The following is a 25748-nucleotide window of genomic DNA, read 5'->3' as shown; positions in this document are numbered from 1 at the left end:
TGGCCTGAGCCGAGCCGCCTCGCCCTCGGGGCTCACAACGGGCCAGCCGGGCCGCCCTCATAGGACAATGAAGCTGCCGCTCCGCCAGGACCCATTAGAAGGCGGACAGCCCTCCCGCCACCCGGCCCTACTGACCGGGCTGACCTTCTTCTTTCTGTTCTTCTGGACATTAGCTTAAGAATGGGCTGAGATCGGAGCGGGAAAGAATTAGAGAGGGCCCCCCCCCCCCCCCCCCCACCCCCGGCATCCTGCGTGCGGCAGTCTGGAGGCTTGCTCACATTTACAGAAAATGAGAAAAGGAAAGAAAAGGGATTATTTGTGAAAGGAGCCGATGGGGCTGTGAAGAGTAGAGGCATTCCAGCTGGGGGTGGTACCTCCCCTCTTCTGCAGCCTTGATGTTTTCTTGGGTGTGTGACAAGAGCTAATTTTAGGAAAATGAATCTGGGAAGAAAATGACTCCTGAAGGCTATTAAGACACATGAGTGTCTCACTATAGCTCACAGACTAAATCTTCTTTATTATATCAATGTTAACGTAAATACTTAGGTTTAAGATCCTTTAGACAACTTCTACACCAAAAACAGACACGAGTGTTTCTCAGAGCAACAGAAAACCTGGCCAGATGGCGGCTATAACACACACATCCATCAAAGTGGGTTAAAAAAATACTCTCCATTCAGGAAAACCGGTGAGCCAGCCTGTCAACCTCCCGGCATTAGAGGGACATCGTTCAAGTGGCAAAGGCCAGAATTAACTTCTCTTTACCCTTGAACAAAAGGAGACGCTGGCCATATTAACCCTTCGCTGCATTGTTGTCAGGTTCATCTGTGGCTTGCCCTTCCCTAATTTCATCTGACTACTTGTAATGAATGGTACCTTTTGGAAAATGTGATGTCTCTCTGAACGATTTCAAGGAGAATTAACACTCTTTTGTATTATTTTGGATATCCATGCAGAAAAGTGACTCATTTCTTTGAGAATTAGTGCCTAAGAGGCACCGAAATTCCTGAGCAAGTGGGACAATAATTTCGGGCCGTGGGTCATTTTTTCATTGTGTCTGGGATCATTGCTTTAGTGTTCCCATACAGGTTTCCTAGAGGCTTGTCTAGAAAGGCCACAGAAAATGGGAGAAAAGTGGGGATGGACAAACAGTAGTTCAAGTGGGCAGAGAACACCCATCTACTTGGAATGCAAACCTCAGCGCGCGGCCAGGTAATAATGTTAGCATTGCTATGGAGAGAAGAGAAGGCCACAGCACACAGACTGTGCTTCTTATCCTGCCAGTTCTCTTCCCAGGGGAAAACTGGCAGGAACTCAACCGCCTCAGTCACTTAAACTAGCCCCAACGAAGCACATGTGAGCATGAGATCCGGGAACACTCTGTCATTGGCACCTGGGGACAGATGATTCGCCTGATGCACCTCTTATATCTCCCTGATGCAATTTATATCACACCAGCTAATGATATGATAGAGCAATGAGTATACATTACTTTGCTTAAGCTATATCATTATAATATTTCAGATATACCACATTAGAGGGGAAAAAATATGTTTTTTTGTTTTTTTGTTTTTTCCTTTTTCTGTTGCTTAGCTGAACCTTTCGTCCTATTAGGCTGTATGGTCCTTTTAAGGACAAGAATGACCAATGGATATAGCATTGACGATATCCTCCATCTCTCTCTCACCTGGATTTTTATAAAGATGTTGATGATAGGACCCGTGATACGTAAAATGATTTCTGTAGCATTTTGCTGGCAGAGGATTTGCTCTTGCCTTGCGATTTAATCATTTTGGAGAATGTTCCCTTAATTGGCAGCAGCAGGTTTGCCGTGACAGAGGTTGCGGGGAAGGCTTTTGGATTATTAAAAGTTCGGCCTAATCATGAGTTGAGACAGTGATCCCACTCCTTTCTATTATTACTGTGCATCAAAAGCCACAAAATCTTACCTAATGAAAAATCCTCCTTATTGCATTGGGATCCCTAGTGCTTTCACGGTGCTCAGAGATCTTCACAAATCCCACCCTTCTACTTCCCAAAAAAGTGGGCAGAAATCTGCCCCAGGCTCCTGGCCCCACCACAGCTCCTTCTCTCCTGCTTTTCCCTTTTAGGCTCTTCTTTTCTCGAGACCTGCTCTCCCTCCCTTCCATGTCTGTCATTTCCCCACAGAGAAAAAAAAGTCTTCGCTTGCTTCAGTTGGGAACTGGGCGTTTCTGTATAATGAAGTCTGTATGTCTGATACTCCCACTCTGAAGTTCCGAAGCAGCTAAGGGTCATCTGTCATCCGGCATGGGGGAAGGGGAGGCAGGACCCTCAGCTCTGAACCCCAGGCCCAGAGGTTTCTAGGTCCTCCCCAAAGGATCAAGGCTTCCTCTTCATCATTTCCCCCACAGTAATCCTGTGCACACCCCTCCCCTTCTGACTCTGTGTTTTAAAAATAGTCTCTCAAGCAAATGCTGAACAAAGAACCTCCACTCCCCATTCTTTAATAATCCACCAAGTAAGCGCCCAGAGCTGTTGCTCAGTATGGGACAACCAAGTAATGAGGATTTCCAGCCAGAAGCAAAAAGACTGCATTTTAAATTAGCAACTACAGCCTTATTGTGGTATAATAATTTGTCTGGTCTTTTTCCTCGGTTCCTGGCATGGGGCTTCTAAAACCCTGGCAATTTCCTGAGTGACAGGAGTGTCTTTGTTATGTTCATGAGGTGACTCTTTACAGTCAAAGTGGGTCCCTGCATAGCTTCAGGATGGGGTCTGGTCACCAGCAAGACCTTGGGCCAGCCTGACCTCTGGGGGCAGAAAGGAGACTGGGGACTGAATTCCATCACATGCTTAAATCAGTGATTCAATCAGGCATGCCTAGCAAATGAAACCCCAGGAAAATCTCTGGATGCCAGGGTTTGGTGGAGCTTCATGGTTAATGAGCACAGTGACGTTGGGAGAGGGTGATGTTCTCCGACACCGCAGACAGAGGGGAGAGAATCTGTTTGGGACCCACCCCCCAAGACCTCGAACTACGTGTATACCTTACAAAAAACCCTGTAACCATTAGTATAGGGCCTTTCTGAGTTCATTCCAGCTAATTATGGAACCTGAGGGGTGTTATGGGAACCTCCCAGATTGCTGGCCAAGCGCTCATAATTATGCACAGGTGGCCTGGGGTTCCCACTTAAGGCTGAGGTCTGAAGCACAGGCAGTCTTTTGGGCCTGAGTCCTTAACTCATGGGCCGGTGCTAACTCCAGAGGTTAGCGTCGGAGTTGTACTCAGTGTGCTCAGTTGGGGTGAAGACAGAATAACTGTCATTGAGGGTGATTTTCTGATTTCTAATAGAAATGTAGAAATCCTGGAAACAGCTTCTAGATCTTCAGGTTAGGTGTTACAGTTTGAAGCATGCGCTCCAGGGTGGGACAGGTTTAGAAAGATCATTTAGTGGATTCTTCCTCAAAGTGTGGTCCCCAGACTGTGCACGTCTGCAAACTGTTCATTACCAGCTCCTGATGAGATGTGTACGGAACTTGGTAGTAAGCGTTTAGCATCTCTTACAGCAATCGGGCCTTGCCAAGACATTCAGGAATGGAAATATAAAAGTATCAGATTGTGACAGTTTGGAGGGGTAAAAATGATCCTTCCCCACAGATAGTTTAAGGAGCCTTATTTGTAGCTTCCGTTGGTATGATCGAATGGAGTCAGAACTTAGTGTTAAAAGTGTGAGGGCTGGAGTCAAGCCGACGGCTGGCTACCTCTGTGGTTTTGGGCAAGTTACTCAATCTCTCTGAGCTTTTGTTTCCTCATTTACAAAATGGAGATAGCAGTATTTCCCACCTCGCTAGGTGCTGGGAGGAGCAAATGAGGTACTGGAGGAAGAGTGCTAAGCACGGGGTGTGGCACATAGGTTAACTGCTGGCATTGTTTCTTCTATGTAAGTTTCTTGGCATCAGCGTGTCTGGCTTGGTGAATGCATGTTCCATACATGTGTGTTTGATTTTTGACTGTAAATGAAACCGACGGCCTTGCCTTTATGCAAATACAAGGGAAAGCAAACACTTTTCAAATCGTCTCTGAGAAGCTAGACTCTCATTTCAAGGATGCCCCAGTGTTGGAAGCATCTGGGGCCCTTCTCATTTCACATTTCTGTTAGCGCCTGTCGCAGTGGTCTATTCTGATGTAATAACAAAACGCCTGAAAACCTAGTGGCTTAGAGCCACCATCTATCAGTATCACTCTGGTTCTGTGGGCAGACCGGGCTCGGCCGGGTTCTCACTGGGGGTCTTCCCTGCAGTTGCAGTCAGAGGTTGGCCAGGGCTAGGTCATCTGAAAGCTCAACTCGCCTAGACATGCAACAGGGCGTCTTCACTCTTCACGTTTGGTGCGGGGGCTGGATAGCTGGAACAGCTCGGTGCGTCTGGGCATCGCTCAGTCCATGTGGCCTTTCCACATGGCGAGCTTGGGTTTCCTGGCTGCATGGTGGACTCAGGTCAGAGAGATGTCTTTGTTGGTGGCTAGCTTCCCCCTGTGAATGAGCATTTTAAGAAGCAGGCAGTGGAAGCTGCTGGACCTGAGCCCAGTAACTGATCAGAGCAGTTACAGAGCCCTCCCCAAAATGCAAGGACAGGAGCCATAGACCCCACCTCTCAATGGGAAGAGAGTCAACGAGTCTGTGTCTATATTTAATCGGCTACAGAGCCACAAAGCAAATGTGGTTTTCTCACATTGGCGTATCTTTTTAACCACCAAAGACAGTGTGTAGCTTCCACGGTAACTAGGTTTATGTAGGTATCACTCACTTTGATAGGAGTTACCTGAGTGCAAACCCCAGCTGTTGCATTTTGGTCACACCTCACATGCCTTTGAGTTTTAGTAGCATCCATCAGCCTATGCTAAGGAAGGAGTACCCCTCTGAGTTCCTCCCCATCTACTTTGAGTGTCTGATTTCTGCTAATGACCCCCTTGAGCCCTGTGTTGCCTCCCTACACTCCTCCCTGTCCCCTTTACCTGCTACACAGAAATCTGAAAGTCCATGCAACCAGCATGGTATGCCCTTGCTCAGAAAACTTCACTTCTCCCCATTTCTCACAGAACCTGTGGCTCTGACATCCAGATAGGTCTGTGAGGTCTCCCATGGCTGGAATGGCATCACTGTTCAGTTAAGTTTTCCCTACTTCCAATCCCATCACCCAAACACACAGCCTCCAGCCCCCAACATACACACACACACACACACACACACACAGAGGCTCATGCCATTCTTTTAGCCAGTATTTATTCAGTGTCTGCCTGCGTTGGGCCCTGTGCTCATTGTTAGGCTCCAGTAAGCTCCAGTATTATTACACATGCCTTATATTTTTCCTCTTTGGGGGGCTTTGCTTACATTCCTGAAGGTTAGGTACATTTCTTATTACTGTCTTATCCCACACAGCAATGTAGCAATAAACATGGGTTGCAGTAGTGTATGAAGGAGAGGTTCCTTCTGTCTTACATTTTATCTTATACTTTTCATCTCCGCCTCCATTGTCATCCTTTCCCTGCTGGAGGCTCATCTAGAAACAGCAAGCTCTCTCCTCATCTCCTCCTTTATTTGAAATGTTAACATACTTCCCTCCTATTCCATCAGAGACTCATGATGGGGATGAAGTAGGAGGGCATTTATCTGAGTGTAGTTTTGAAGTCCACAGGCACTCTGGTATAACACTGGCCCATGGCCACAGTCTCTGAAGCATTGCTTATTCAGGATCATAGGTGGACTTCTGGTATGTTCCTGGCAGCCTCCAGGGCCTGGGGGAGACCATGAAGAATCTGATATGGTTGTCAGCCCTTAGAAACTATGCCTTTGGTGTTCTGATAAAGCAGGGAAGAGAGGGCCAACTCTACTTCTTAATTCAGCTGCCTTGCTTTACCAAATGGAATTCTATAAAGGCAATTGCAGAGAGAGGTTGTTGGGATGGGCCCCAATTAAGCAGCTGTCAGGGTGGGGAGGTGGTTATACCTCCAGAGGTTTTCCAAATATACGGCCACTCCTCCACCTCTCTCCCAAGACTCTCCGTGGGACCCCTCCTCTTGCAGAGAGGTCCTGTCTGGGGAAGGGGGGGTGGGAGGGGATGTGACACTTGAATTTAGTCAAAATTCTCAGATGATCCTGGTTTCTGATGCCCCTTTTAACCCTCCCCCGCAGAAGCGCTGCTCAGGCCAGACTGTCCCCAGCGCCCGCACCATCGGAGCAGGTGACTTCAGGTGGCTAACTGTAGACCTGGCTGTTTTTCAGGTTCATTCGGACTCCCACCGCTTTAGGACACAAGGTGCTGACCCCAGGGACCTGCCATGAAACCACACTTGAAGCAATGGAGACAACGAATGCTTTACGGGATATTCGCTTGGGGGCTCCTCTTCCTGGTGATGTTCATTTACTTCACCGACAGCAACCCAGCTGAGCCTGCACCCAGCTCCTTCTCCTTCCTGGAGACCAGGAGGCTCCTGCCCATGCAGGGGAAGCAGAGGGCCATCATGGGCGCCGCGCAGGAGCCCTCCTTGCTCCAGAGCGTGGGTGCACACAAGGGCCTGCTGGACAGACGCCCGTCGGGCCCCTTCCACAGGGCGCCGGGCGACCTGTCGCAGTGGGCCCAGGTGCAGGATGGGTTTGAAAGTGACGAAGAGTTCTTTTCATCCCCGATCGGGAGGAAATCGCAAAGTGCTTTCTACCCGGAGGACGACGACTACTTTTTTGCCGCGGGTCAGCCAGGGTTGCAGAGCCACACTCAGGGCACTCCGGGAGCCCTCTCCCCCCGGGACCAAGGCCGGTCGGAGGGGGCTGCACCAGCCCGCCAGGCGCAGAGAAGGCGGGCGGGGAAGAGGCAGCGGAAAGCCGGCGGGAGCCTGGTGCTGGAGGACGGCGACGACGGGGACAGGCTGTACTCGTCCATGTCCAGGGCCTTCCTCCACCGGCTCTGGAAGGGAAACGTCTCGTCCAAGATGCTCAACCCGCGGCTGCAGAAGGCCATGCAGGACTACCTGAGCGCCAACAAGCACGGCGTGCGCTTCCGCGGGCGGCGGGCGGCCGGGCTGAGCCGCGCCGAGCTGCTGTGCGCGCTGCGGAGCCGGGTGCGGGTGCGCACGCTGGACGGCAAGGAGGCGCCCTTCTCGGCGCTCGGCTGGCAGAAGCTGGTTCCCGCCGTGCCGCTGAGCCAGCTGCACCCGCGCGGCCTCCGGAGCTGCGCCGTGGTCATGTCGGCCGGCGCCATCCTCAACTCCTCCCTGGGCGAGGAGATAGGTGGGTCTCGCCACCGTGCGCACGCGGGCTGGTGGCTGCGCCGGTCGGGCTCAGCGCCCGAGCTTTCGGACGCCAGCCGGGGAGTCTCCCTGGGGCAGAATGAGCCTGTTGGAGGTGCCAGCAGAGGTCTTTTTTTTGGCGGGGGGAGTGGAGATTAGAGCAGAGGTGTTTCCCCTTTCAGCTGGGTGTTAGGGGAGTGGGAGGCCGGCGCTGCTCAGAATTCGTCTCCTGCAGACCCTATGTTCTACGTGGACAGGCTCCCAACCTCGCCCACAGAGGCCTGATGAACCCATCCGTGGTAGGATCATGGGAGAGGAGCAAGAGGACCAGAGGGGCAGCGACAGTTCTCCAAAGAGAAGTACAAATGATGGTAATCTTAGTTAGCCCAGGGACTCCATGGATGTTGTGGGCTCAGAGGAGAGCCTTTCAGGTCGGAACAAGGAGTTCTGACCTCGCACCGGTTGGCGCAATCCAGCCTTTGGGTGAGGGCCGGTGCACCTAGCAGGGCCCTTCTCCAAGATGGTAAATCACAGGACCACACCTCGGCGTCTATCTTTCCTTCTGAACTCTGCCTTCAGAGCCATGTCAAGAGCCCAGGAGAACATCTGGGTCACAGTTCCTGTATTAGGCCTCTCCAGAGAAACAAACTGATGGGAATTAGAGAGAGAGAAAGATTTATTTTAACGACTTGCTCCTGCAGTTGTGGGGACTGGCAAGTCTGAGATTTGTAGGGCAGATGAGTAGGCTGGAAACTCAGGTAAGAGTTGAGATTGCAGTCTGGAGCCTGAAGTCTGTAGGGCAGGCCAGCAGGTGGAAAATTGAGGCAGGACTCTCTGTTGCACTGGAAACAGAATTCCTTCTTCCCCAGGAAACTTCAGTCTTTGCTGTAAGGCCTTAGACATCCCTCTGTGCCCAGGCTCATTCCATTGCCACACCAGTGAGCGAGCATTTTGACCCTTCAGACTCATTCACTCATTTAATAAACACGTGTTTAGTCCCTACTGCAGTGACAGTTCTCCAAAGAGAAGTACAAATGATGGTAATTTTAGTTAGCCCAGGGACTCGATGGATGTTGTGGGCTCAGAGGAGAGCCCTTCCGGTCGGAACAAGGAGTTCTGACCTTGCACCGGTTGGCGAGGTGCCAAGAAAAAAAAAATGTGAATCAGACACAGCCTCAGCCTCAAGTCCCAGTGTAAAACAACTGTGTCTACTAGATTCGCACAGTAGATGGTGCGATGTTAGTTATAGCTCATAACTCACCTGGAAGTGAGAGTCAGGGGCATTGCCCACTTGTTCGAAACGAATAACCATTGTTTCTTGGGTCCATTAGTGTTACGTGTTCCAGAGGAATGGCTGATAAGCCAGAGCCGTCTTGAAATGGGGTGATGCCATTGTAATCAAGCTCCACAACCCAGACCTCCTCTCAGATGTTCTTGGGAATGAAGCTGAATGTGAAATTTTTAAAAAGTCAAAAAAAAAGTAGGCACGAGTATGGGCTTGAGGTCTAGGGTCCCAGTATCCCCGTGCTGACATTACAACGGGCTCGTAATAACACTGTCCACGCGTCACATGCCGCCAGAGCTGGAGCGGAACAGTCTGCAATTGATTAGGGAAGAACAGTGGTTTTAAGCTCCCTGGGGTGAAGTTCTTCCCCGTTTCCGAGGACCATTATTAATAATGTAAGAAGGAATTTAAGTATTACGCTTTAAAACAGGCAGTAACTTGCTTCTGGTTTTGTTTTGCCTTATTTTAAACACCTCTGCATAGTAGTTGCATATTTGGATTGCTGTTGCACGTCAGGGAGATTTCTCTTGCTTTTGTTCTGGCATAAATATCCCTGACCAGAGTCTTGGAAACTATTCAGAATTTGGAAGAGAGTGTGAAAGAAACCAGGAATTAACGTTTCTGGGGAGCGGTAAATGTCACTTAATATCTTTATTAGTTTCTAGCATCCAAATTTAATTTATATTATCTGCACTTAGGTGAAGCTTCATGATTAGAGTTATAGACTCTTAATTGAAGAACACACTCAGAAATTTTAAGCAATTCTCTTTATTGTTTTGCCTTGGTTCCTTTGAATCCAATTTTGTACTACCATCTTAAGGATACGTAATCAGGGGCTCCTGGGTGGCTCCGTCGGTTAAGCAGTCAACTCTTGTTTTCAGCTCCGGTCATGACCTCAGGGTCCTGGGATCGAGCCCGCCCTGGCTCCATGCTCAGTGGGGAGGAGTTGCTTCAGGATTCTCTTTTTCTCCCTTCCTCTGCCCCTTCCACCACTCGTGTGCTCTCTGTCTCTAAAATAAAGATTTTTTTTTTTTAAAGGATACATAATTAGAGCATAGTTCAATGTGAGAAAACAAAGAAGTCTTTCCTTTTTATAAGCTAGTGTGTCTCTTCGTCTCAGCACTTGTGCCTGCCAGGTGCTGACATATCTCCTTCCTACCCTCCTGATACATACGTGCTTATTAACAGAGTTGTTAATGGCCCTCTTGATAAAAACAAATTCGTGCCCTGGACTCCTTCAGGGAACTAGGAATACTGGGGCTTGCTCTGCTAGTTAGCTGAAATCATCCTGGCCCCTAGAAATCTACTTGTGAAATTGGCTAAGTGAAGATCAAAGGACTTACAAAAGGTCATGGTCTCATGAAAATCTGAGGAAGAAGCTAGGGAAGTACCTGAGGCTAGCTCCCTGCCAGGAGGCCCCCTCCCGGGGGGGTCTCTGAGAGGAAGAGCCAGTTGCTCCTCAGGTTTGCTTATCGGCTGCCCTCTAGCACCCCCTGCTGGTTGCTCAGGCGGTCCTGTTTCCCAGCTCTGTTAGACTTGAGTCACACCGTATAACTTTCTGAAAACGGTGCAGCAGTTGTAAACACCTCCACTTTGAATGTTATTGAAAAGCAAACTGAACTGTTTTGGAAACATAGAACAATCTTTCCTAGAGCCTAGAGATGATTTTTTTTCAGCCATAAAAAACAATAATAATTTGGTAGTGCTGGTAGCTACCAGCAGTCCTAAGCAAACACTCGACAGAGCAGAAATGTCCAACAGTAGTAGCCTTGGTATGGGAAATCGGGATCTCTGTGCTTGAAACTCAAATTCTGGGAAGTGTGTGGAGGGAATGGGAGGGTGGAGAGGGCTGTGTGTAGGGGCATATAGTAGTTGATGGTAAGAGCTTGGGGTTTAGCATATCCTGATACCTTAAAGGGTAAGAAAAGGTAAGAAAGCAGATCATATAGTCATTTAACAAGCATCGATTATTTATTGATCCCCAACTCACCAAGGCCTGATACTATGTTAGGCCTACTAGTGATGCAAAAATGAATAAGACACAGAGCTAGACCTCAGATCCTCTGCAGTCTACTGGGGGAGAATGACTCTAATGGGCAATTCCAGTTCCATGGTTAGAAGGACAGAGAGATATGCAGTCTGACAGGGAAGAAATGACAACAGAACCCTAACCCACCGTGAGGGCTGACGGCCGGTAGGGAGAGGAGGTTAAGAAGAACTGCCCAGAAGAGGGAAATCCAAGCCAAAGGCCAGGATAACAAGGAGGTGAGACAACACAAGGAGCGCTGGGGGTGGGAGGTGGGGGTACATAAAAGGGCACAGGGGTAGGGGAGATGGGGGGTGTGTGAGAGCTACAGGCAGCACGAGGGGCCGGGAGTGGGGAGAGACCTGAATAGACAAGCAGGCAGGTGGGCAGCTCACGATGTCCTCGTGCATCATTCTTCAGAAATTAGACTTCACGTAATAATTGTAATAAAAGGTGCCACTTACCGGGCATCTTCTGCAGCCAATCCTGTTTCTAAATGCTCTTGTGTTCAGTGTTGCAAGCCAAGGATATGATGATTCCTGTTTTATGGAGGCACCTAGAGGCACAGGGGGTGGAGCCTGGACTCCATTAAACCCCACTCTCCCTCTCCAGAAACTCCCACTCTGACCCCTGCACTCGTGGTGCAGAGAGAGGCATTGAGATCTTTGAAGCAGGGAAGTGATGGGTCAGCTTTTCATTTGAGAGAGAGTGTTCCAGAGCCTGGACCTGAGGGCACAAAGGAAGTCCGTCACATTGCAGCAGTCCCAGGGAGAAGTGAGACAGGCCAGGGTGGCAGAGTCTCGAGAGGGATGAATCATCTGTTTGGCAGGCGGCTCCCCAAAGACTGGAGGCTTTTGCTCCCTTGCCATTTCCGATTTTGTGCTCTGGAGAAGCGCAGGAAAGAGGGAGGGGACCGTGGGGCTAGTGCCCGAGGCAGGGTAGTGACTCAGTGCTCGCGCCCTCCTGGCTGGCTGCTCCTTAAAGGGTGTTTTTAATCTTCCTTCAGTGAATGCATGTAGCCTGGCTTGGTTCTCAAGGTCAACAAGAAATGGCTCTACCCTGGAAATGCCTTCTCCAGAAATGAGGCTTTACTTTATTCCCCGTGTGCTTGTTGTCTGATCCATTCCTCCTTTTGTAAATATGAATGGACAGCTTAGTTTTTCAGGCGCATTGTCAAGGAGATGCACAGCGAGGCAGACATTTACAAAACATGTCTGCATGATAGACACACTCTGGGCTTGCCCCCCACACACCTGCTCCCCCCTCCCATGCTGATCCTACTGGCAGCTCTGAGGAGGTTCACTCTCCATCCATAGCAGCCTCCCTCTGTCTCTACCTCCCTGCCTCCTCCCCGAAAATTGACCTTTTAACTCTTTAGACTCCCACCACTTCCAGAGGAGTTAAGCCAGATTCCATTTCTGTGCCCTGTGCCCTGTGCAGTTGCTGGAAGGCTTGACACACCTCAGTGTAGAATTCTGGCATTTCAAAGCTGTGACATTTTCAGGGGCGATACAGTTGATTTGGAATTTCTACCTAATTAATCTGAAATACACCCCCTGCTTGGGAGCCTTGGCTTGTTCACCTTCGCTTTAGACAGAGGCTGTGTCCAAGGGCAGCATGGTTTAGTGGGAGGACTGTGGTTCAGGAGTGTGGGCCTCACACTTCTCATCCTCACGTTGTCCTGATTATCTTAGTTCCTGAGGGTCACCTCACTGTCTGGAGCCTCTTGTCACTGCCTCAGGAGAAGGTTGCCCCAGGTCAGCAGTTCACATAGTGTGTGTGGTTCACATTTGGGGTCCCCAAGACCCTTTCAGGGGCTCATGGGGTGAAAACTTCTTTATAATAATGCACAGGGGTCTTCTGGACTGTTTGACATTCACAATGGTGATCAGAGACAGAGGTGGGTAAGCTGTTGGTTAGTGTAAATTAGGCATTCCTACCCAACAGTACTAGTTGTCTTGCTGGTTTGCACGGCCATGCTCAGCAGGAAGAGAATTGAGTGCCCGTTTCACTTATGGATGTCCTTGATGAAACAGGAAAAAAATGAAAAGAATGTTGGTTTTATTTAAGATCCATCTTTGACTACATGTGTTTTTAAGACAAAGTGAGCAATAAAGTGAAAACACACTTCTGCATACCAACACAGTGGACAAGCCCCTGTGTGGTTGGAGTCTTGAGCAGCACTAGCACTTGCGTCATGAAACACAATTTTTACTTGAAACAAATGACTGATAGACATACTTTATTCAGACCTGGATATTTGGTAGATATTTTCTCATAAAGGATCTGAGTGAGCCTGTCACTTGTAGGAAAAGAGCTGACAGTATTTTTTGCCAGTGATAAAATGCAAGCTTTCAACCATGAACTTGGAACTGAACCCAAGTTCCTCTGTCCGATGCACAGCAAAGCCATCACTGAGACATCAGGTATGCAGCAAGGGAAGGGTTTATTTATGCAGCCAAACCAGGAGAGGAGAGGACAAACCTCAAATCTGCCTCCCCAAAGGGAGAGAGAATGAGTTTTTTATAATCACAGGGGTTGAAATTGCATACATATTGATGAAAAGATCAGGGAAACTTATGACAGCTCATAAGGAAAGATGGAACATACACATTGAACAAACGTACATGTAACATACATCCCGTGTTCACTTTGGGTGTAGACTTAACATCAGAACGAGGCAGCATTCAGCCCCTGACATCAGGAGGTTATCTTCAGACAAGGAGAAGGGGCTATGGGTTTGCTCCAAGAGACATTTTAAACTGGATGGGGTCTTGGGCTTATTATCTTGAGTAAGGAATGTGGGGCCTCCTTTGTTCATACTCTGGAACCGTATCAGTTGACCTTGAGTCCAGGCTTCTGCAGAGACAGACAGTGGGCTTGTTAGTGGGGTCTGAAAAGACACAATAGCTGATTAGGGGGAAACAATTTTCTGAAAAACAAGCTTTAAACTTTCTGCCAGTTTCAACCTCATCAATCCTATGGACACATGGTTTCAAACTTGGAAGCTTCCCATGCTCCAGACTGATGAGATGCATGGTGATTTAACTGATGTGATTTTGGGGGATACTTTATAGTGAAATGCATCAATATTTGGAAGATCTGCATAACTGATTGAACTGCTAGCTCCAAATGATCGTTGCTCAATGCTACAAAATCGTGCCTGGGTGAATCCTCCATTTTGAGAGCAAGAAGAAGTATTTGGTTAGATTTCAATGGAACAGAGCATGGAAAGTTCATTTATATTGTTTCACATTCCATATTACGAAAGATTTTTTTTTTTTTTAAAGAAACTAGCACTTGTCAAGTTTTGATGAAGTATCAAAGAATATTCCCAGTAGTCTGGAAAGACTTAAAGTACTCCTTACATTTTCAACAATATATCTGAGTCTTGACATAATTCAAGTAAATCAATATATTGCAGCAGATAGAATGCAGAAGCAGATAAGAAAAACCAACTGTCTTCTGATAAGCCAGGCATTAGAGAAATTTGCAAACATTTAAACCAGTGCCAGTCTTCTATTTTTTTAAATATGGTTATGTTTCATAAAAATATTTTATTTTTAAATAAACGTCTTCTAATTTTGCTTTCTAAGGTGACATACATTGAAAAATATAATCCAAATAAACAAAAGAACTTTGGGTTTTCGATAATTTTCAGAGTGTAAAAGTGTTCTAACACCCAAAAGTAAGAAGCACTGCTTTGGGTAATCTAATTTTTCTAGTGCAAATATCATTTGAATTTTTATGACAAAGTACTATTCAATAAAAATAAATAATAAAACATTCATTATAAAAAATGTGCGAACAAGTACTTATAAAGAAAATAGGAAGTGTTCATGTTTTTTGACATCATATATGCAAAGCATGGATCACCTAGAACGTAAAGATTGGCAAACTTCTTTCTTTTTCTTTCTTTTTTTTTAAAGAGCCAAGTAGTAAATATTTTAGGCTTTGTGAGTCATGGGGTCACTGTCACAACTCACCTCTGCCATTACAGACAATAGATAAACAAATGAGTATGTCTGTGTCATCATACAGCTTTATTTACTAAAACAGGTGACAGGTCATAGCTTGCTGACACCTTTAGCGGTTACCCTAAAAGAACACTGTAGAATTTTTTTAAAAATATTTTATTTATTTATTTGACACAGAGAGAGAGCACAAGCAGGGGGAGGGCAGAGGGAGAGGGAGAAGCAGAGTCCCTGCTGAGCAAGGAGCCCTATGTGGGACTCGATCCAGGACCCTGGGATCATGACCTGAGCTGAAGGCAGATGCTTAACTGACTGAGCCACCTAGGCGTCCCCAACACTGTAGAAGTTTTTAATGGCATAGCCAGGAATCCTTTATGCATTCTTTGTGTTCTATTTAATTTTGGTGCTCGAAACTGGAACATAAATTCTTCTGAGCTCAGAGCTCAGAAGCTCAAGAAAGGTACCTAATTTAACATTGTTTTAATGGTGACATGTGTGCCGAGTCTCTGCTACTTAGGGAATAGGAAGGTCTCTCCCAAGGAGACTGCTCAAGAGGGGATAGCAGGACTCAAATGAAGAAGATGGGCTGCTTTAGGGACTCGCATGGGGGATAGTCACAGTAAATGCAGGCTACATCCACAGGCTCTTTGGCAAATCAGAAATACGTAATCTTACCTCTCTCTCTCTCTCTCTCCCACATACACAGGCATTGTTGTTGTTCCAACCAAGTTAAACTTGAAATGTGCATGGAATTTTTGAAGCTAAAGATAGCCCACAGAAATTCCCTTATTGCTGATTAACTCTGGTTTCTGGGCAACACAGTAGCTGGCTCAGGAAATTCCCAGACATATGTATGCATATAGACTGCTTTGTGGGAAGGGAACATGTCCCCATTCCCATCCCTTAATCCTGGCCGGGTTTTTGGGGTTTTTTTTTAAGTTTTCAGTTTTAATTCCAGTATAGTTAACATACAGTGTTATAGAGGGCTCTTTTTTTTTTTTTTAAGATTTTTATTTATTTATTCATGAGAGAGAGAGAGGCAGAGGGAGAAGCAGTCTCCCTGCTCCCCGCGGAGCAGGGAGCCCCACAAGGGGGCTCAATCCCAGGACCCCAGGATCACAACCTGAGCCGAAGGCAGACGCCTAACAGACTGAGCCACCCAGGCGCCCAAGGGCTGGTTTTCTTTTTAAGCACAAACCAGTACCCCAAGGTATAGAAATTGCATTAAAGGCTGTGGCTCTTTCTGTGTGAGAGATGCCCCTTGGTCTTGGCACCGGCCGCGGTCTTAGAGGCACCATGAGCAGCCTCCATGCTCCAAGCAGTAAGAACCACACAAGCAGCCCGTCTGCAATATCCTTACATGCTCCCACAGATTCCATCTTTGAAATATTCTGGAATCTTTCAGAGAATGGCTGCATAAAGCATGTCACCTTTAAAGAATGTGAACACATAACAAGTACCTAAATATAGCTTAACATTTGGATGACATAGGACCACTTGTAAGGGTCCTATGTTTCCATGTTGATTTGTCCCCTAGCCGGGATCCCATTTTAAATAGACACTATACTGAAAAATATGTGTATGGGTATCTTAACTTTATTGGTTGTTTCTAATTAGCTTCAGGTATTAAAAATTTTGCTTTAACGCTTTTTTAAATTATGTCGATTCGACAGCAAAAAGTACAGTAAGTTTGTCATTTATGTGTCCTTAGATTCTCATGATGCAGTTTTGAGATTTAACTCTGCTCCTACACGCGGCTATGAGAAAGATGTTGGAAATAAAACCACTGTGCGCATCATTAATTCCCAGGTAAGATGGATGGTGTGTTCTCATGGAAGTACATCTTATAGGTAAATAGTTTAACTGGATGAGTGAAGAGAAATTACCCATTTATTCATGACTATGGTCTTGCTTATTTCTATGGGTCTTGTAATTAAAAAGAACAGAGAAAAAAAATGCAGATAAATAGAACTTATGTGTGACATGAATAGGAAGAAATGAGTAAATAAGATTAAAAGGAAAAATCAGTGTACATATGGAAATATGTGTGTCTATCCATACACACGGGTACATACATAATCATAGACTTAGCATGTTGCATTTTATGAATGGAGGAAAAGACAGTTAAATTTAAAAGAAATCACAGTGGTGAGAAAGGCCAGCAATGAAGGGGAGAAAAGCAAAGGTTACAAAATCCAAGGGTCAGTAGGGTGGCTTGCAAACTTTAGTCCATCATTTGAAAAATTAAAAAAAAAAATGGATTGTTTTGTTAAGTATTTCTCTTCCTGGTGTTCTTCATAAGAATACTTTCCAAGTTCAAAGCAAAATTACTCTCAAAACCACAGCAGTTCCCAGAGTTTCAAACTATATAGAAAGAACATGAGGTGATGGATGATTTATGACAGGTTGCTTGCAGAAGGAAAGATTAGCTTTCTGCATGGTACCCTGAAACAATCGTCATATTTCCTTACTTCACAGATGCCATGGATTGTAAGAGCCACCATTCATTCAGTCACAGCTTCCCAGCTTTTCAACATTATCAACCCCACCAAATTGAAATACGTGTTCCCTGTAAGATATGCCCTGGCTTGAGAAATCTTCAAATATGAAGAAAGAAAGTATATCTCGAAAACTGAAAAATTGCCCCTGAAAACTGATGAAAACCAATACTTTTTTCCCTCCAAAACTGTAGTTTAAAAAGATGATTGGCAGGTATCTCCTGGTCTCCTCCAGGACCAGATAGGGACACAGAGGGAGGAAGTCACATCGCGGCTGCCATTCGTCCGCCGGCTGTCTGTGTTCCGTTTGTCCCGAGCCTGGCCCTCTGGAGGCGCCTTCCTAAGACAGGTCATCCACAATTGCACCTCCCTCTCCAATCACCTGTGAAAGTAACTGGAGATGATGCTGGGGTGCCGAATTAGCTAGGGCATTGCATCTTTCAGGAGCTGATTCGATGCCACCAGCTATGAAGATGGTGCTGGTGAAAATGGAGGAGACAGTGGATTTTATTTTTAATCCTCATTTCCCCAGACATTTCTTTACACACATAAGCGTGCGATGCTCACCTCTCTCCATCCCCCGGAGGAAAAGACAAAGTCTGAACAACTTTTTTTTTTTTTTTTTTTGGCTCTGATTAATTTTTTTTTTACATTTTCATCTTTTTTTAAGATGTAATTTTGAAGAACCAAACACTTATTTTAAAATGACTTTTGTTTGTATTTGCAGATTCTGACCAACCCCAACCATCACTTCATTGACAGCTCATTATATAAAGATGTCATTTTGGTGGCCTGGGACCCTGCTCCTTATTCTGCAAATCTTAACCTGGTAAGTGTTTTCTTTAGGGTAAGTGCCCCTACCCTAACAGTCAGACAGTGCCTTTGACTGATTAATAATGGGAGCAAGTCAAGGATTAAGCTTTCACAGAATGAAACCACTCACGGGCGCTACTTAAATAACATGTGTATTCATACCATTTTGATACCCGGTTCCCAGAGCATACTTGGTGAACATGATCTATCTAATGAAAAAGGGCTTTTGCTCTCGAGAATTTAAAAACCAAAAAAAATTACAGTGTCTAAATATTCAGACATTCCTAATTTCACTAGAGATTGGGTGGAGTAAACTCAGAATGTTTCCATTGTGATAGGGTTACTTTAACTTCTAAGCAGTTACAAGACCTTCTGAAATAAATTCAAAGTGCTTGTCAAGAGAATTTAAACTTTGTGAATCAGCAGCTCATTATTCTTTAAGTGTAACCTGTTACAGCCTTTCCTGGAGTGTGCCACCCTTTGGAGAGTGAGAAGAAGGAGAAGATTCAGCCCAACCCACCCTTTTTTACTTTACATGGTGTAGTGTAAACAAGATTATTACTAGCCATCAAAATATAAGCAAGTTATATTCATGGCGTTCTGGCAAATCATTGCCTATCTAAAGGAACAGCTAGTTACTTTGGTGAAAACTTGGAAGAAAAGCCAGTGCAGTTTTTAAAGAGGGCTGGGAAATATGTATGACGGTTTAGCCTCGTGAAAGGTGCTGTCAGCTGTGCCGAAGAGTGTCTTTCAACTTGTTCTGCCATGACCTAGGAGAATGCATCCTTCTTAAGATAAAGGTGGGGGAGCTCTTGGCTCCACCAAGAGGTAACTTTCCAAGAGAGCAGCTGTCCAAGGTCACATGGGTCCCTCTGGGGGTGTTTGGTCACTGTTCATCTTGAGACCAAGCTGGACGTTTACCTAGCACGATTGCTAACTGGTTGTTAACTAGGAGTACAAACCAGAATCACCTGGAGAGGATTTTTCAGATGTATCTGTCAGAGCCCCATTTCCAGACATGTAGCCTGCAGCCTGAGTGTGTATTTTTTTGAGAAAGCTCTCCAGCTGATTCTCACAGGTACCGTCTACCAAGAATCAAGTGTGAAATGCATGTTGGAACTCTTCAGCTTCCTTTCCAGACTGAAGCTCTCTAGCTTTAAGTTCTGACCTATCTCTTGCTGTTTGTGGACAGACTCAGACCTCTAGCTGTTGGTCCTTGTTTCTTCCTCCTTTGGAAGCAGCCAAGCCCAGGGCACAGAGCTGTCAAACCCAATGGACATGGGCATGACAGTGCCAAAATCCAGGCAGCAGGGCTGCTTTCTGTGTGGCCTGTGCTCTGGAGGAGGAAGGGCTGAGGAAACTGAGGCCCATACTCCTCTTGCTTCCCTCCTGCTGCCTCTTGGCTTGGGGGCAAAGTGTACTACAGATGATTGGGCCTAGTCCTTCTCAAAATTGTTAAAGCCACAGAACCCATCCAACCAGGGAATATTACTTGGGATTAATATATACCTCCTATCTCCCCAAGGTGTCAGTTCGAAGGGATAATGGGGCCCTCAGAGCCTTATGAGCTAAGTCTCTCCCCCACAGACCTCCAAATCCCATTTCATGACAGCACCCGAGACATTCTAAAGACATTTACAAAACAATCAACCTTATTGTGCATTTTTTCATACAATAATGTATGTATAATCAGTAGAGGTATACATTTTGATGAGTGTTAGCAAATTTATATAGCCACGTATCCACCACCACAGTTAAGAAATGGAATATTTTCATCACTCCAAAGAGTTCCTGGCGCCCCACCTGGGGTCTTCCGGGCCCCACCCCAGACCTAGGCAACAACTGGCATGCTTTCTGTCACTATACATTAGATAAGGAAAATATGTTTTTGAAATACACTGATTGAGCCCAGGGGTCAGCAAACTACAGCCATCAGCCAAATGTGGCCCTGTTTTGTAAATAAAGTTTTATTGGAATGCAGTAATGCCCATTCGTGCTCTCTCTGCTGTGGCTTTGTCAGTACAACGGAAGAATTGACTAGTTGAAGAAGACCGTGTGGCTCATAAAGCCTCAAGTGTTTACTGTCTGGGCCTTTACAGAAGAGTCCGGCACCCCTGCCCTACCTCATCTCCCATATTTCACTAAAGAACAAAGTATCCATCCTCCAGGGCTGGAACCCTATCTTTCTTTGTTCTGGTTCCCTCTTCCAGTGAGGCAGTGCCTAAAGATGTGACAGTCACCACCTCACTCCCCTCCTGTTCCCTCAGCCTGGAAGGAGCTTCTGCCCCCACCTGGGTGCTGCCCTGTTTCCTTTTCGCACTGTGGTGCTCTGTACTTGATTGTGTTGATTTTTTTTTTCTTAGTGGTACAAGAAGCCAGATTACAACCTGTTCACTCCATATGTTCAGCACCGTCAGAGAAACCCAAATCAGCCATTTTACATTCTTCATCCAAAATTTATATGGCAGCTTTGGGACATTATCCAGGAGAACACCAAGGAGAAGATTCAGCCCAACCCACCATCTTCCGGCTTCATTGGTAGGTGTATATAAGAACGGATGATCAGGCCGGCAGGATTAGGCTTCGTATTTAGTAAATGTACAGTTACGTTATTTAATCGGAACAATTAGAAGGTGGTTTTAGAGGAAGCATAGATTAGCTGAAGATAGTAGAAATACTCTGTTCTGATTATCTATTGGTGCATAACAAAGTACCCCCCAAATTTCAGGGTGTAAAGCAAGAAGTATTTTATTTTCTGTCATGATTTTGTGGGTCTTGATTTTGGTGGGCTTGGCTGGGTGATTCTTCTGTTCCATGGGCATCAATGAGAGTCACTTGGTGGTACTCATCTGCTTCCTGGGATGGCTTCCCTCCCATGGTTGGCCCCCTTGGTGCAGATGGCTGGGAGGGTGGGCTCAGCCGGGAATGTTGACTCTGTGCCTGCACGTGGTCTCTTATGTGGTGGTCTCAGGGTAATTGGGCCTCTTAAATGGACACTCGGGGATCCCGGCAAGTTTCTTATGGCTGAGGCCTAGAGACCTGCACAGTGCCACTTGCACTGTATTCTGTGGGTCAGAATAGTTAAGGACCCAAGGGATTCAAGGGGAGGACACATAGACCCCACCTGGGTCATCTATGAGCCACCATCCACTTACCCATTCACATTGTTCACATGATGCCAGATTGAGGAGGTGAATTTGTGACCGTATGATAGTGTCATGTGCTGCAAGAGAAGAGGTGCAGGCTTTGATGAGAATAAATCTAGAACCTTCTACAGCTCTTGCTACCAGAGTGCACTAGCTCTAATCTAAAAAATGGGTTGTTTTATCTAACGGGATCATCACACTTGGCTTATTATATATATTTTTTGCAACCAGACTTTGATCCTCAAAATCTGTGGTCTTACCCCATTTCCTTACCTATGCCTCAGCTAATCATCCCATTATCTCTTTGATTTTACCCAAGTAGGGTAATATTGAGGAATAGCTTCGATCCCCTTGGCAATATGAAAGCTGTAATAGAACCAAAGGATATTAGTTTTGTCCACAAAAAACTGTGATGTTCTCCACCCTAATTTCAATGAATTTACAACACTGCATCTTAATTTGGGCTGCGCTGTGGGTCTCTGTGAATAAAGGAGAGATTTATGGAGATAGTAGTGGTTTGGTTATGGATACAGGACCTTCAAGTATCTGAACTGAGGCTTGTGGATTTTGGAGTGAGTTTCTGGTATTACAATAATGTGAAATATTTTACATAGAATTCAAGACAGAATTTACAATATGACTGCAGATTATTTTCCTCAGGCATAGCTAACCGCCCTTTTAAAGTCATGCCTTTGACACTCTATTTCCAAATCAGTCCTGAAATGCTAGGTACTTTATCTTTTGTGCAATTTCATGGGACCCTGTTGATTTAGGAAAGAAAGTATAATCTAGTTTGTCAGCAAAGGTTAAGTGGGATAAAATCACGCTTAGACAGCATAATAGGATGTGGCAGAAGTTTAATAAAATCTTTTTCGTATTATTGCCTTCTCACGAATTCATGGGGCTACCACTTGCTTGGAGCAAAAGTTTTCGAGCGCAGTGGGGGCTGTCAGATATACTTACCACAAAGTGTAGTTTGAAAGATTCAAGTTGGATCCTCATAGCTGGAGAGAAACATTTTCCCATGTGTTTTTGTTGGACGGAATCCTGCCGCATATGGCTAGCTTCCTTTCATACCTATTTACTGAGAATTTGGAGTTTTCAGAGACTGACGCTTGCCTTTGAGGCGTCTTTTACGTGAAGAAGGGGAGATGCAGTCTGATGGCGTTGCAGGAGTGCTGACTGGGGCGGACAGGTGAAGTGTGACTTGTTCTCTGCCATTTACCACCTTTTTGATCGTGGGCAAGTCAATCACTCCTGTGGGCCTCCCTGTGCTCTTAGAAGAGATGAGAATGATAAAATCTTCTTCAAGATGAGTTGGTGCACCCATTTGCCATGATTACTGTTTTCTGCCACTTTCCTGCCCAGAGTGGCAGCTGCAAGCCACGGGGGGCTATTTACATTTAAATTAATTAGGATTAAATAAGAGGGAAGCTCCAGGAAGCACTGGCTTCCTTTCTAGCTCTTAGTAGCCACGTGCTCTGGCAGTGCAGAGGGAGACCATCTCCATCATCACACGCAGTTGTATAGGATGGCACTGTGAAGTTCTGCTAGTCACAGAAGAATGAGAAAGAGCAAGCGGGTAATTATGGAAGTCTCAGTTCCCACTGGATGGGCTATGCTCTGCGACTGGAGACACCGATATTGCAGAAGCCACAGCCCGCCATCATCACCTTTGTTTGCTGCTCTTGTCCCTGGCCAGATTTCAGCGTTAGGCCTCATGAAGGATGGGCAGGAGAGGCAGCTTGTGTGAGCTGTGCTCAGCAGAGCACCATTCGCCCTCTGAAGACCCCGCGGACGTTGTAATTGGCCTGCCTCCTCTTGGATCTTGCTCAGAAATATGCTGAGAGCCAGAGTCTGTTTTATAACCTCTCTGATGTTCCTAAGTATTGATAAAATGATGTCACTCACATCTCAAACTTTCTGCCATAAGAATTTTTAAAAATCAGTGAGTTATTTTCTCTTACCAAAAAGTGTTCTCCAGGGGGGCCCGGGTGGCTCAGTCGGTTAAGCATTTGATTCTTGATCTCAGCTCAGGTCTCAATCTCAGGGTCATGAATTCAAACCCTGCGTTGGGCTCTCCATGCAAGGTGTGGAGCCTACATTTAAAAAAAAAAGAAGTGTTCTCTAAATACTCCTTCGTGTTCTAAGGTCATGTTGAAAAAAAAAACTAGTGACTTCTTATCTCACCACCTTATCATTTCCAACACTAACCTCTCCTGTCCCTTACTGAACAGAAGAACCCATCATAGAGCTGGTCAATGAGATCAGGATGTTTCTGGGTGCACAGCAGAGGGTTCTGCACAAGTATGGGGGTCAGCAGGACGTCCTCTATCAGAGAAGAGCAATTTCCTGATATTCTGCTTTCCTCATCAGCACAGGGCTCCACCCGGAGGTAAAGCAAGATGAGTTCCTGTGCTTTATTGATGTGCGCATCTGTACAGGAAAATAGTCTCACATTTAATTACTTCTATTATTAAACCCACTGCATATATTTTCCTTGTATGTGTTTATGAATCTGCATGTGTAAAATAGAAGGACTCTAAAAGTTGACCGTTTTGAACACACAAGACATTTCTTTCTATGGAAATTTATAGCCAATGGCCGTTAGATTCCCAGGGGAACACACCTAGAACCCCTTAAATGTATTGTGATTGGTTGCTATTCAGAGGTCTATTCCTGGGGCCTCAGTTCATCATATTGGAGGAAGGTGGGGAAGATGGAAGGGAAAAGCCACTGGGTGGATATTAATTAAGCACCTCCTATGTAGCAGGCACAGGGCGAGGCCCAGGGGTAGTGGGAAAGAAACCAGGCAAAGGTCCTGCTCACCACGAACTCACGGTGCAGTGGGTGACCCACATTACATAAGTGTGTGTTCCCTAAATAAAATAAAATCACAAACTGTGCAATGAAGGAAAAGAACAGGCTGCCTCGAGGGCTGGGAAGTGTCTATTTTGCCCATCGTGTTCATGCTCGTAGCCTAGCACATAGGAAGTACAAGAAATAATTATTTGGAGAATGAATGAATGTTTTAGCTCAGTGGTTCTCAAGTTCAGCATATGTCAGAATCACCTGGAGGGTTTGTGTATTAGTTAGCTAAGGCCATGAAGTAAAGTACCCCAAGACTCACCTCCTGGAAGGAATCAGCATTTATTATTTTGTACAGTTTCTGTAGTCAGTATGTGGGAGCAGATTGGCTAGATGGCTCAGCATGCTCTTTCATGAGGTCGCATTCCAGCTGTCTGGACATAGGTTGGCTGCTCTGTTTTCTAAGTGGCTCACTCACAAGATGGCTGTTGGCCAAAGGCCTCAAATCCTCACCACAGGGACCTCTCTAGGTGTACTTGGAAGTCCTCACAACATGGCAGCCAGCTTCCCTACAGCAAGCGATCTGAGAGAGCAAAGGCCAGTACTTTTTATGGTGTCGTACATTATCCCCGTGGCTACATTCTGTTTGTTACATCAGTCAGTCCCATTGTTGTGGGATGGAACTACCCAAAGATGGGAACACCAGGTAGGGATCCTGGGGGCCCTGCTGAAGCCTGGCTCCCACACCTTTCTAACACACAGACACCTGGGCCCATCCTAGAGTTTCTGAGGAGGTGGAAGGGGCAAGAATTTGCATTTCTGCCGGTTCTTAAGTGATGCTAATGCTGCTGGTCCTTGTTCTGTGCTTTGAGAACCAGCTTTCTAGCGTTTTAGAATCTTAAAGTTATAAGGAACTTTAGAAATCTGGTCTGCAGATCCTGTATTGATAGACGTGCCATCAAGGTAATAAGCATTTGGCTCAGGAGAACACAGGATGCGACCAATACATTATTCTTTTTGTTTCTTTGAAGACATAGCTAAAAAATTTACTCTTATCATTACTGATGGACTTCTTTCATGTCTTGAAAACTCGTGAAATGTCATACATAACAGCTGGCTGTAAATGTCTTCTTAAAAGTGGATTTTTGTTTGGTTGGTTGGTTGACTCTATCATCTTGGGACCCAGATTCTTTACATATACTGATTGTTTGGGTGTAAGTTTTGGCACCAATAAGCAAGGTCCCAACTCTAATTGATTGCAGGAAACCATCCTCAGGAATATTCAAGCAGATGGTTCAGCCAACATCTCCCATTCTAGAAGCATGACATCATTTTTGGACCTTCATTAGGAACCCCTAACCCTGGACCAGCCGTCTCCTTGATGGAACATAAATCTCGAGGGCTTGCCTGGTAGATAGGAGCTATGGTGGGTATGTGTGTTTTCTGTGGGGAAAAGAGAGCAAGCAATACATAGTCCCTCCCCCCCCAACCTTATCTGCAGAGGATACATTCCAAGACCCCCAGTGGATGCCTAAAACCTCAGATAGTCCCAAACCCTATTTAGACTGTGTTTTTTCCTGTACATATATACTGATGAAGAAGTTGAATTCATAAATTATAAATTATTTATAACAGTGTATCCCAAGAAAAGTTACGTGAATACAGTCTATCAAACTCTGTTATTGTACTGTACTCACCTTTCTTCTTGTGCTGCTGTGAGATTTGATAAAATGCCCACATGCTGAAGTGAGGGGAATGACGTGGGCATTGGGACTTGGCGTTTGGCCACTTACTGACCCTCCGATGGTATGTCAGGAGGATCTACTTCCAGACTGCAGGTGATTGTGAGTAACTGAATCTGCAGGATTAGGGGAGACTACAGTGTTGAAGAGAAGAAGAGTCTAGAAGCTACTTCTGTCCACTGCACCATTCTG

General features: G+C 45.8%; 1 protein-coding gene across 1 annotated transcript in view; it reads left to right on the top strand.

The window, feature by feature from the left end:
* Positions 1-6319: 6319 nt before the first annotated feature.
* Positions 6320-25748, top strand: part of ST6GAL2 (ST6 beta-galactoside alpha-2,6-sialyltransferase 2) — a 32924-nt gene continuing 13495 nt past the window's right edge. The window contains exons 1-4 of the mRNA XM_021680277.1: positions 6320-7265; positions 16261-16358; positions 17775-17876; positions 20224-20398. Of these exons, the coding sequence (XP_021535952.1) occupies positions 6320-7265; positions 16261-16358; positions 17775-17876; positions 20224-20398 (1321 nt within the window). The remainder of the gene's footprint in view (positions 7266-16260; positions 16359-17774; positions 17877-20223; positions 20399-25748) is intronic.

This window comes from Neomonachus schauinslandi, chromosome 10 (genome assembly GCF_002201575.2).
Source record: "Neomonachus schauinslandi chromosome 10, ASM220157v2, whole genome shotgun sequence".
In the NCBI taxonomy this organism is placed as follows: Eukaryota; Metazoa; Chordata; class Mammalia; order Carnivora; family Phocidae; genus Neomonachus; species Neomonachus schauinslandi.
The sequence above is the reverse complement of the archived record's forward strand: the minus strand, read 5'-3'. Positions and strand labels throughout refer to the sequence as shown.